General features: G+C 48.0%; 1 protein-coding gene across 1 annotated transcript in view; it reads left to right on the top strand.

The window, feature by feature from the left end:
* The window catches only part of stx1b (syntaxin 1B), a 54947-nt gene that overhangs the window by 21183 nt on the left and 21264 nt on the right, over positions 1-12500 (top strand). The window contains exons 2-3 of the mRNA XM_027276313.1: positions 6901-6975; positions 9284-9383. Coding sequence (XP_027132114.1) covers positions 6901-6975; positions 9284-9383 — 175 coding nt within the window. The remainder of the gene's footprint in view (positions 1-6900; positions 6976-9283; positions 9384-12500) is intronic.

Raw genomic sequence — 12500 nt, 5'->3', positions numbered from 1 at the left:
CGCTCTCTCCTCCCTCTCTCCCCTACCCTCTCTCTCCTCCTCTCCTCCTCCCTCCCTCCTCTCCCCTCCTCCTCTCTCCCTCGCAGTCCCCCCTCTCTCCTCCTACCCTCTCTCCTCACCTCTCTCTCTCATCCCTCTCTCCGCCTCCTCCTCTCTCCTCCTCTCTCCCTCTCTCTCCCACTCCCCGCGCTCTCCTCCTCCCTCTCGCCCTCCTCTCCTCTTCCCTCTCGTCCCCTTCTCCTCCTACCACTCTTCGCCGACCCTCGCCTCCCTACTCGCCCCTCTCCGTCCCTCACTCCTCCCTCTCTCGCCCTCCCCTCTCTCCCTCCTCTCGCTCCTCCCTCTTCTCTCTCCCTCTCCTCTCTCCCATCTCGCCCCCTCTCCTCCTCCTCTCCTCTCTCTCCTCCCCTCTCTCTCCCCTTCTCCTCTCCTCCTCCCTCTCTCTCTCTCTTCCCCTCTCTCTACTCCCTCTCTCTCTCCTCCCTCCTCTCCTCCCTTCCCTCCCTGCCCCTCCCTCTCGTCCCTCTCTCCCATCTCCTCCTCCGCTCTCTCTCTCCTTCCCTCCTCTCTCCTCCCCCTCTCTCCTCCTCCCCTCCCCTCCATCTCTCTCTCCTCCTCCCTCCTCCCTCTCCTCCTCGTCCCCATCTTCCTCTCCTCCCCTCTCTCTCCTCTCCCTCTCTCTCCGTCCTCGCCTCTCTCTCCCTCTCTCTCACCCTCTCCCTCCCCTCATCCCCCTCCTCTCTCCCATCCTCTATCTCCTCCCTCTCTCCACTCCTCGCCCCCTCTCTCTCCCCTCTCTCCTCCTCTCCTCCCTCTCCCTCCCTCTCTCCTCCATCTCCTCCTACCCCTCTCTCCTCCCTCCTCTCTCCTCCCTCTCTCTCCTCCGCTCTCCCCTCCTCTCCCCCTCTCTCCCTCCTCTCTACTCCGCTCCTCTCTTCTCTCCTCTTACTCTCCTCCCCTCCGGCATCTCCTCCTTCTCTCCGCCCTATCTCTCCTCCCTTTCTCCCCCTCCCTACCCTATCTCACTCCCTTCCCTCTACCCTTCCCTCTCCCCTCTTCCTCTCTCCCCTCCTCTCCTCTTCCTCCCTCTCTACTCCCTACTCTATCCATCCTCTCATTTCCTATCTCCTCCCTCTCTCCTCCCTCTCTCCCACTCTCTCCCTCTACTCTCCTCCCCGCTCCCTCTCTTCCCCTCTCTCCTCCTCTCTCTCCCTCTCCTCCTCTTCGCTCCTCTCTTCTCCCCTCTCTCCTCCCCTCTCGCTCCTCCCTCTCTCTCTCCCTCGCTCCCCTCTCTCCTCCAGCTCTCCTCCTCGCTCCCTCCCCCTCTCGTCGTCCCCTCTCTCCTCCCCTCCCTCTCTCTCCTCCTCTCTCTCTCTCCTCCCTCTCTCTCCTCCCTCTCTCCCCTCTCCCCTCTCTCCCCTCTCTCTCCTCCCTCTCTCTCCTCATCTCTCCTCCCTCTCTCCTCCCTCTCTCCTCCCTCCCTCTCTCCCCTCTCTCCTCCCTCTCTCTCCTCCCTCTCTCCTCCCTCGCTCACGTGTGCGTGTGCACATGCGTGTTTCCGTCAGGACGCCGTGTGTTGGATCAGAGCAGTCACATGACGAAGCAGACCAATCAAACTGAGTTCTGTTCTGGTTCTGGACGTTCACTGACCCGGTCCAGTCTGCGCTCAGAACAGCAGGACCGACACTGGGCGGGTCACGAAGAAGCTGCCTGCAGGTGAAGCTTGCAGGTGTGACATCAGCAGAACACAGCCAATCAGAAAGCAGCTCCCCTTTCAGTGCGGTTCACCTGTATCCAAACACTGTTTGACTGGAGACCTGGTTCTGGTTCTGGGTCAGGTGTAGACCAGGTCCAAGTTCTGGTTCTGGGGTTGAAGCTTCTTCTCCATCAGCCATGTCGGCCATTTTTGTGTCTCCTCATGAATAATTAATGAACTTACTCTATTTCCTCCATCAGTTCCCGACCTTTGACCTCTGTGTGGCTGCTATATATGAGAGGGCTGTGATTGGCTGCTGTGGAGGCAGAGGGCTGTGATTGGCTGCTGTGGAGGCAGAGAGGGCTGTGATTGGCTGCTGTGGAGGCAGAGGGCTGTGATTGGCTGCTGTGGAGGCAGAGGGCTGTGATTGGCTGCTGTTGAGGAGAGCATGTCTTGATTGGTGAATCATGTGACACAGCTGAGACGCATCATTTATTTTGTAGTTTCAGATCATTTAAATAATAAATAACATTAATTAATCATGATGTGTTTGCTGTGAGTGTGTTTGGTGGCCGTGTTGCATTGTGGGTAATGTAGGCGGGTGTGAAGTGACTTTAACGTGTCCGTGTGTTCCCTGAAGGTCACACAGTCTGTGATGCCTTCAGGGACTGTCTGTACAACTCAGACACACTGCTGCGTTTCCTCATCAGGTCAAAGGTCACAGGTCATCCTGAATTTACATTTTGATTCTTCAGATTTGATATCTTTATCTTTATTATCTTTATCTTTATTATCTTTATCTTTATTATCTTTATCTTTATTATTTATCTTTATTATCTTTATCTTTATTATTTATCTTTATTATCTTTATCTTTATTATCTTTATCTTTATTATTTATCTTTATTATCTTTATCTTTATTATTTATCTTTATTATCTTTATCTTTATTATCTTTATCTTTATTATTTATCTTTATTATCTTTATCTTTATTATTTATCTTTATTATCTTTATCTTTATTATCTTTATCTTTATTATCTTTATTTATTTCATCGATTCTTTGAATGTTCTGAACGGGGGTTAAAATATTTCCCATCAGCCCCTGCTTCTCTCCAGAGGTGGTCAAACCTTCAGGCGACAGCAGCTGATTGGTGGACGGGTGGGTCTTTGTTACCGAGCTTATCAGCTTAGACCAGACGTGTAGAAACGGGGCATGTTAGACCTGGTCCTGTCGGACTTCGACCTGAGCTGGACCAGTTAGAACAATGAGACCAGTGACAGATGTCAGAGCCCCTTTCAGAACCACCTGGATCCAGTTAGACCCTCGTTGGACCTGTCAACTCTTCTTAGAACACGATGAGACCTGGTAGGACTCGTTAGACATTCTGTAGACCGTCTTTGTAAACCTCGTTAGATCCTGTTGGACGCATTAGTTCAATCATTGGTTCCAGGTTCTCTTCACGACGTCATTTAGACTTTAGACAGCTGTCAGCACCAGCCAGCCAATCAGAGAGCTTCAGGTTATGCTGATCACTCATTGGCCGATTAATTTTTTGGGTTTCGATCCGAACACGAAACAAACGAGACGTTCTTCTTTATGCTAAGCTAAGCTAACCACACCCTGACTCAGTTCCTGCAGCTCGATCTATTCCTGTAACATATGTGTGTGTGTGTGTGTGTGTGTGTGTGTGTGTGTGTGTGTGGAAACACACACACACACACACACACAGTCAGGTGTGCTGACAGCATGGACGGAGGAAGCTGCCATCAGTCTCGATGGGAGACTGCAGGTCCAGGTGGAGACACCTGAGAGATCTAAGACGAGGAGGACGTTTATAAGAGACGATTCAGGTTGATTTTATTTTGGTAGTTTTCACTTCCTTCCTTCACATGTGACGTCCCAGCTCTCAGATATTCATCATGATAAACACAGTGTGTGTGTGCGCACGTTTTAGTTACATAGTGGGGACCTGTGATTGAACAAACTGCGACCCTGTCGGGACCAGTTGTCCTTACAGGGACCAGTCCTAATAATAATGTCTGAGGTCCAGTCAGAGTTAGGGCTCTGTGGCTGCTGTGGTTAGATATGATCTGAAGCATCTGATTATTGATTGCGTTGGTATTTTCTCATCTTTAAACTGTCTCTGCTCGTCTGCTCGGCACAGCCAACACGGTAACCAGCTTCATTCAGATGAGGCAGCACAAAGGGAGTTGGTGTCGGTGTTTTTGTGGAAATTGTGTGTCAGATTTTGTTGTGGAGGGACGTGTCAGTGTGTTTGTGCAGCGACGTCACCGACAGAACCAACGAAACAATAAGATGATGAAATAATAATAATAACTTAAGGATTCAAGGAGTTTTATTGTAATTGCAGCACATGTAAAACGTGGGATGAAACAAAATTGGTTTCCCCTGGTCCCGGAGCAGCCCGATATCAAATATAAAATATAAAAAGTAAAGGCAGATTTAAATTTAAAAACAAGTATATACAATAAATAGAACAACATGTAGAAACTGACGATTGATTCGCGTCTGCTTTATTTGGCTCATTAAATCTCTGCAGACACCTGAAGGCAGCAGGATGCATAATAAATCTGCAGCCTCTGATTGGAGGACTGCCGCATCAGACTGCAGTGACATCACAAACGTAATTGTCAAGGACGACGTCTTGGGCCCAGATCTGTTCGGGACATGTTTCTGTGTAGTCAGGCTTTGGGTGTAACTGCAGCAGCTGAACTGCAGCTCCCATGATGCCTCAGGTGCAGATGGCTGCAGCTTTTCCTGGCTGATTCAACGCTGCTATTTATATCTGAGAGCTGAGGCGTCACTAACCTGGTTTATAATGTTTGTTTAGCTTTTTTCTGACCTGCTGAGCAGAAGAAAACTGCTCCCAGATCAGATCCCAGCCCGCAGATGAACAGACGTTTACAACTGACAGCAGGTCTGTGTGCAGTTTGTCAGCTGCAGTCTTTATGTGAGTGTCCATGAACGCATCGCGCTGTAGACTCAGACCTCCACAGTCAGGTGTGTTTGTGGGAGAGAGGCGATCATTGCACTGCCGAAGAAGAAAAACAGCAGCTGCTCTATGTTTGTAAGAAAGGACACGACAAGAATGCCGATGAATCCGGATCTAAAGTTTAATGTGAGGAAACATGGAACAGTCCGACTGTGACATCACAAACACGGCGTGTGTTTGTCCTCCCCTCCCTCCCCCGTCTCCCCTGTTTGTCTCTCCTCTGCAGTCAGTGTGACGCGGGGGGGGGGGGGGGGGGGGGGGGGGCTGCAGTCTGACCACTGACAGATGCTACGCTACGCTAAGCGGCTAGCAGTGTTGCTAAATGTTGGACATGAATAATTGAAATATTTAGTTTGAGCTCCATCAGAGCGCCGTGGACAAAATAACAGGAACAGCACAGAGCAGGAGTCTGTCCCTTTAAGCAGCCAATCAGAGAAGAGTTACAGAAAGTAACTAAATATACTGCAAGTACCAAGGTGTCAAGTAACCAAGTACAAATACTTTGTTACCTTGCTTAAGTAGAACTTTGTGTATCTGTATTTCACTGTAGTAATTATTTTTCTTTGTACTCGTTACATTTTAAACAGCCTCGTTAGTCGATTTCCGTCATTCAGCCTTCACAGAGACGACTGATTATGTCAGACCTGATGAGGTCAGACCCGATGAGGTCAGACCTCATCAGGTCTGACCTCAGACAGATTGTCACACTCGACAGCCAATGGTATCGTTTACAGCGTGTGCTCTGACCAATGACAGTGCAGTGACCTGCACAGAGGGGCGCTAAAGTTTAGCTGCTCAGCTAGCATGTTGTGACTGCGTCACTGATGTCACAGCCGTGATGTCACAGAGCTGTGATGTCACAGAACTGTGATGTCACAGCCGTGATGTCACAGAGCTGTGATGTCATTGTGAGTCTCGGTTTGTAAAGTTTAGTTACACGTGAGAACTCGTCTGACTCACAGAGTCTCCTGCTGTGTCTGGCTCCCTGAGTTACCATGGTTACAGGAATGCCCTGAAACTGTATGATGGTGACCAATGAGAAGTTTTTATTTATTCTGACTGTAGCTCTGCTGAATCTATCGGAACAGGATGTAGTGATGACAGGAAGCTGAGAGCTCACGCCACACTGACACTGACTGACACTGACTGACACTGCTGCTGTGTGTCTGTTAAATGATCAGAGACTCACTTTAAATCATAATAATAATGATTAATGATGAGAAGAAGAAGAAGAACGTTCTGAAAAGTTCTGTAGATGGTTGATTGTTTGAAAAAAAGTGAAACTTGAGAAGCTTGGGAACAAAAAAAAGTAGCAGTTTGATTTTATAGAATAAATTAAATTGACAAGACAATAAAGAACAGAACAGCTGCTCAGAGCATCCTGCTGCTCACGTATTGAGCGTATCATTCAGTCCAAATAATAATCAGCTGATTCATGGACTTTAAATCTTTATTTAGATTCTCATGCAGCCAGAATATAACGTTACTCGAGTAAGAGTAAAAAATATTTTGCAACAAAACAACTCAAGTTCAATTTATCCAAAAAGGTACTCGAGTAAATGTAACGAGGACATCCGGGACGTCCCCCCGTGTACCCGCGTCCGCTACACCCGTGCACTAATGCCCCTCCAGCCGGGGACGTAGCCCCAGCCCTCAGTTAAAGCCTACAGGTGAGGTTCGTCAGGTGTGTCACAAACAATATTAAAGAGTTAAAACTTGAAGCAAGCGATGAGGCGTGTTTATCACGTGTGCCTGTCAGAGGGGCGGAGCTTTATACACTCACCTGGACCAGGTGTTTCTAGCTATAATCAGGCTGTTCTGCTGCAGAGAGAGAACGAGTCCATACTCTGCACACACACACACACACACACACACACACACACTCGTCTCTATTAACAATAATAGAAATCCAGTGTGAGTGTTTACTTTGAATCACCTGCTGACCTCGCCTCACCTGTCCGTCTGTCACATTATGTAACTCTGCTGCGTCCTGATGAAATGAACATGCAGCGTACTCTGAATGAAACATGCTTGTTCTGTCGTTCAGCCATTATTCTTCTAGAAAACTTGATTTTTCTTTATTTTATATTTAGAGCATGTTTGTCCTCGTATGTTTCTTTCGATGTTTCGTTCCGTCTGATGAAGCGACTCAGCGTTGCGTTACGTGACATCATGTGTTTCCTGTCTGCAGGCTAAGGACAGCGACGATGATGAAGAGGTGGTGCAGGTCGACAGGGACCACTTCATGGACGAGTTCTTCGAACAGGTAAGACACCATGCTCCAACATATCCTGGAAAACCTGGAAAACCTGACACACCAGTTTTCCAGTCCAAGCTGTCAACTTGAAAATGATTCAGCACATTTTGTCGCCATGCCAACGATTGTACGGAGGAACGCTGATGTCATTAAATTCTTGTTTCATCATCGTGTGAAATTTAACATGAAATCAATTCTGCACATCAAACAGCTGTAAATATTTAAATCAGTGACACGTTATTAATGTTTTCAAGGTTTATTCTTCCCTCAGTCTAACGAAGCGAGCGCAGACTCACTTTGAAATGAACAAACTCAGTGTGTCCTTTTATTTATGTGCTCTTTGTTACACGTGAAATCCGTGAAGGGTTTGATCAACGTTTGATTAATGAAGCAGCTGAAGGACACGGTGAAATCTCATCAGCTGCTTTAACTGTGAAACACATGACCTGAGGAATCTCAAAGATCTGCAGACTTCCTGTGAACTGATCGCATCACATCCTGAGTGAAGCTTCACTTTGTTCTCTCTTCACCTCCTCACACCTTCTTCCTCCTCCTCTCCTGTCTCCGTCCACTTTATCGGACATCTCTGCAGATTCAGGGCGGCCTTGTCCAGCCCTCTTTTAATGAATTTAATGATAATTCACTTGTGTGACTGTAAACAGAAAATAACTGATGATCATCAATCAATCTTAATGAGCTAATTATAAATTATATGAAGCAGCATCAAACTCAGAATGGGCTCATTGATGAGAAAAAAGCAGCTCAATTAAAATTTACGGTGATCAGATTTTTATGCTAAAGACAGACGACAGAAATCTGCAGCGAAGGCGTCCGCAGGTTTTTATCTGATGAGCGAGAGCGTCGAGAATCAAGTTCTGGAAGTTCACACGCAGGCGTTACGAGGACGCGCTCACACGCAGGCGTTACGAGGACGCGCTCACACACAGGCGTTACGAGGACGCGCTCACACACAGACGTTACGAGGACGCGCTCACACGCAGACGTTAGGAGGACGCGCTCACACGCGGGCGTTACGAGGACGCGCCCACACACAGGCGTTACGAGGACGCGCTCACACGCAGGCGCTCACACGCAGGCGCTCACACGCAGGCGTTACGAGGACGCGCTCACACGCAGACGTTACGAGGACGCGCTCACACGCAGACGTTAGGAGGACGCGCTCACACGCAGACGTTACGAGGATGCGCTCACACGCAGGCGTTACGAGGACGCGCTCACACGCAGGCGTTACGAGTACGCGCTCACACGCAGATGTTACGAGGACGCGCTCACACGCAGGCGTTACGAGGACGCGCTCACACGCAGGCGTTACGAGGACGCGCTCACACGCAGGCGTTACGAGGAAGCGCTCACACACAGACGTTACGAGTACGCGCTCACACGCAGGCGTTACGAGTACGCGCTCACACGCAGACGTTACGAGGACGCGCTCACACGCAGGCGTTACGAGGACGCGCTCACACGCGGGCGTTACGAGGACGCGCTCACACGCGGACGTTACGAGGACGCGCTCACACGCAGACGTTATGAGGACAGTCACATTGTGCAGACTCATTTACAACAGCTGGTCCTCACAAGGATAAATGTTTGTTTGTAAAACGTCAGGAGAAGCTGGAAGGTCGATACATATTCAGGATGAATGGTGGCACATTAGAGATATTTTAAAACGAGTTATTAAACTAACGGAGCCTCAGTGGTTCACGCAGGACGGCAACAACCTCAGCTAGCCTGCTAGCACCTCCAGCTGACTCCATCTGTCACATGACCTCCTTCCATGGAGCTCATTGTTCCATTTATATCATATTATATATAATAATAATTTAATATATACATATTTAGATTTTTTATCAGCAGTTGTACACGTGCTACATCCAGTTCAGCTCAGGTCGCCACAGATCAGTGCAGTCTATTCTTACGTTTTGTTTGTGGTCGTGTTTCATAGTAACTTCATCCTGATGATACTGGAGTCAAAACTTTTTCACTGTTTGTGAGTTTAAATAATCAGAAAATGATAAATTTGCTAATTCACATAAACAAACAACACTGATGCAGATTAGTTTCTATAATGAACCATAGATACATAAACACAAACTGTTTTCAAACATGAAGTCTGATTTATTTATTGATGTATCCTGTAAATGTATCAGCCCAGCTGAGTCCTCGTCGTCCTTCCTGTGGACAGTGAAGTGTCAGCAGCTTCATGTTGCTACGATATACGACCAGGATCATGTTCGTTATCAGCTGTTTGTGATACTGATATTATTTTATTTGTGTGTGTGTGTGTGTGTGTGTGCAGGTTGAAGAGATCAGAGGCTGTATAGAAAAGCTGTCGGAGGATGTGGAGCAGGTCAAGAAGCAGCACAGCGCCATCCTAGCCGCACCCAACCCTGACGAAAGTAAGAGTCCTGTTCAGAACTGAAATCCACTTCATCATGTTTCATGGCGTCAGTAACGGTGTGTGAAGAGTGAAGCACAGACAATAACATGAACACATGAATGTGTGTCAGTGTTTGTGTCGTGCACACACTACACACTCAGAAACACACACTGTTTATAACACATATTGTGTCAGTGCCTCCGACCCGCTGATGATGACTGCTGCTCGCCGCCTGATGAGCCCGTTGGCAAATGTCCACGAGCCCCGCCGCCTCCTCCATCACCTCCTCCATCACCTCCTCCACCCGCCTCCTCCACCCACCTCCTCCATCACCTCCTCCATCACCACCACCATCACCTCCTCTATCACCTCCTCCATCACCTCCTCTATCACCTCCTCCATCACCACCACCATCACCTCCTCTATCACCTCCTCCATCACCTCCTCCACCCACCTCCTCTATCACCTCCTCCATCACCTCCACCCGACTCACCTGGGTAAAGATTGTCCGGTTTGAGACGCACTGCGTTCGCCGTGAGCCAGACTCAGCATGACTCAGCAGAAATGAGTCAGTGTCACTGCTGTGAACTTCAGGTTCAGGAGGTGGAGAGGAGGTGGAGAGGAGGTGGAGAGGAGCAGGCAGCCTCCGTCATGTTAATTCATGAATTACCCGTTAATGAGTAAACGAGTCTCTCAACGAGACTTTACAGACTTCTTCTTCATCACCTCTCGTTAACGTCCGGGCATCGAGCCAATCACGTTTAAAGGTCTTCGTCTAAATATGGGCAGCTCCACGACGACGCAGTGATGATGATGAAGATGATGATGAAGATGTGAGTGTGTGGTCATGTGACGTGTCTTCAGTTTGTCTCAGCATGACGACGTTTATTTCTGTTGTTGCATGAAAAATGATTTTTCTTTTTTTTCTGCACTTTCTTTGATTTTCCTCCTCCTCCTCCTCTCTCCTCCTCTTCTTCCTCCTCTCTCCTCCTCTTCTTCTTCCTCCTCTCTCCTCCTCCTCTTCTTCTTCTTCCTCCTCTCCTCCTCCTCCTCCTCCTCTTCTTCTTCTTCCTCCTCTCTCCTGCTCCTCCCCTCCTCCTCCTCTTCTTCCTCCTCCTCCTCCTCTTCTTCCTCCTCTCTCCTCCTCTCTCCTCCTCTCTCCTCCTCTGTTGTTTTCTGTTGCATGCTGCCTGTGAAGTCTCTTCTTCTTTCTCTACTTGTTTAATCTGCATGAAGCCCAGTTAACCTCAGAGGACATGTGAGTGACATCTGTCTGTCTGTGTGTCTGTCTGTGTGTCTGTCTGTCTGTCTGTGTCTGTCTGTCTGTCTGTCTGTCTGTCTGTGTCTGTCTGTCTGTGTGTCTGTCTGTCTGTCACTTCTTCTTCTTCTTCTTCTTCAGTTCTGGGTCAGCTCGCTGCTGACAAAATGCATTCCAGTGTTTCTGCCTGAATAATGCATGCTGGGAGTTGTAGTGAGAGTGGAGGGGTACAGATGTAGTTCTCGTGCTCTCATCACAGTTTAATGTGGCGCTCTCATTGGTCGTCCTCTGTGTCAGCTTCATGTTTGAGTCCTCAGAGACGCTCTGCATGAACCACACTACTCTCTTCTGATTGGCTACTGTCACCGGGGGGCGGGGCCCAGCGTTAGCAGCAACAACGACAAAAAAATCACTTCCTGTGAGCCCGTAACGAGCAGCTTCATAAAAGGTACCTGAAGGAGACGACCAATCAAAAAACTCCGTGATGATCAGTCAGAGCAAACAGAGACACTAACGTACATTCACCTCATCACATGACACTCTGAGCTCGTTAGTATCATCACATGACACTCTGAGCTCGTTAGGATCATCACATGACATTGTGACATCATGACCTCAAAGACAAAAACTAATGAAAAAACAAAACTGATGAAATGACTAAAAATGAAAAATGTAATTAAAAAACAATACAATAATCAAACAATCATCTGTGTGTGTGTTGACATGAGGCAAATTTACATTGATCATCTGCCTCGTTAAAGCTAACTGATTAACAAGTATGTTCCACTATTTAAGTCATGAACTGTCTGCTGATGAGCAGCATGAACAAATGTTTCAAAATAAAAGAAGAGGTTTGTTCTTAAGGAAGAAAAAGAGACTGAGACAAATAAATCATTAAATAATGCAGGAAACAACCGCAGACTGTCTAAAACCTGGACGTAGTCTCCGTGACATCCCCTCAGACTGTCTAAAACCTGGACGTAGTCTCCGTGACGTCCCCGCAGACTGTCTAAAACCTGGACGTAGTCTCCGTGACATCCCCTCAGACTGTCTAAAACCTGGACGTAGTCTCTGAGACACCCCACAGACTGTCTAAAACCTGGACGTAGTCTCTGAGACGTCCTCACAGACTGTCTAAAACCTGGACGTAGTCTCTGAGACGCCCCCACAGACTGTCTAAAACCTGGACGTAGTCTCCATGACGTCCCTGCAGACTGTCTAAAACCTGCACGTAGTCACCATGACCACACCCACCTGTCAGTCAAAGCGTCCCCGCTCTTAATCCTGCATAACTTTAAGCCTTAATATAATGTGAACAGGTGAGTTGTATATAAATTCACCCTCAGTACAGTTGTCATGAACGGGGAAATTAGCTACAGAGACCAAAACTGTTTTTTTGTCCCAGGCTGTAAACACTGGTAGTTGTTGCTGGGAAGGTGGGAACATGGTGGACATGGGGGAGCTTAGTGGAGGACTGGACTCACTTCTGGAGCCAGCCTCAGGTTGGACCGTTAGATGAACTTGCAGGTGTGTCTTCAGTCACAGAACGACCTCATTTAACGAACGAAGGCGTTCCTCTCTCTTTTTTGCTCCTAAATAAACAAATAAATATGAAATATTATTTTTTTATCTATTTTATTTTTATGTTTCTCGTGAGCTTTAGTGTCACATTGTAACAAAGCTTAACAGAGAGGAGCAGAGCTCGTTGGCCAGACGAAAAGACTTGCCTGAACGGCACTGCAGCGCTTCGTGACTCTGACTGCACGCTGCCAGCAACCACCACACACCACACCACACCACCACACACCACACACACACACACGTTTCCCCTCCTCCACACCATGGGCTTGTCATGATGTATTGTGTTTCTGTACACCT

The sequence above is a fragment of the Larimichthys crocea genome, unplaced genomic scaffold (genome assembly GCF_000972845.2).
Source record: "Larimichthys crocea isolate SSNF unplaced genomic scaffold, L_crocea_2.0 scaffold33, whole genome shotgun sequence".
NCBI classification, from domain to species: domain Eukaryota; kingdom Metazoa; phylum Chordata; class Actinopteri; family Sciaenidae; genus Larimichthys; species Larimichthys crocea.
This window is presented reverse-complemented; position numbering and strand designations above follow the sequence as displayed.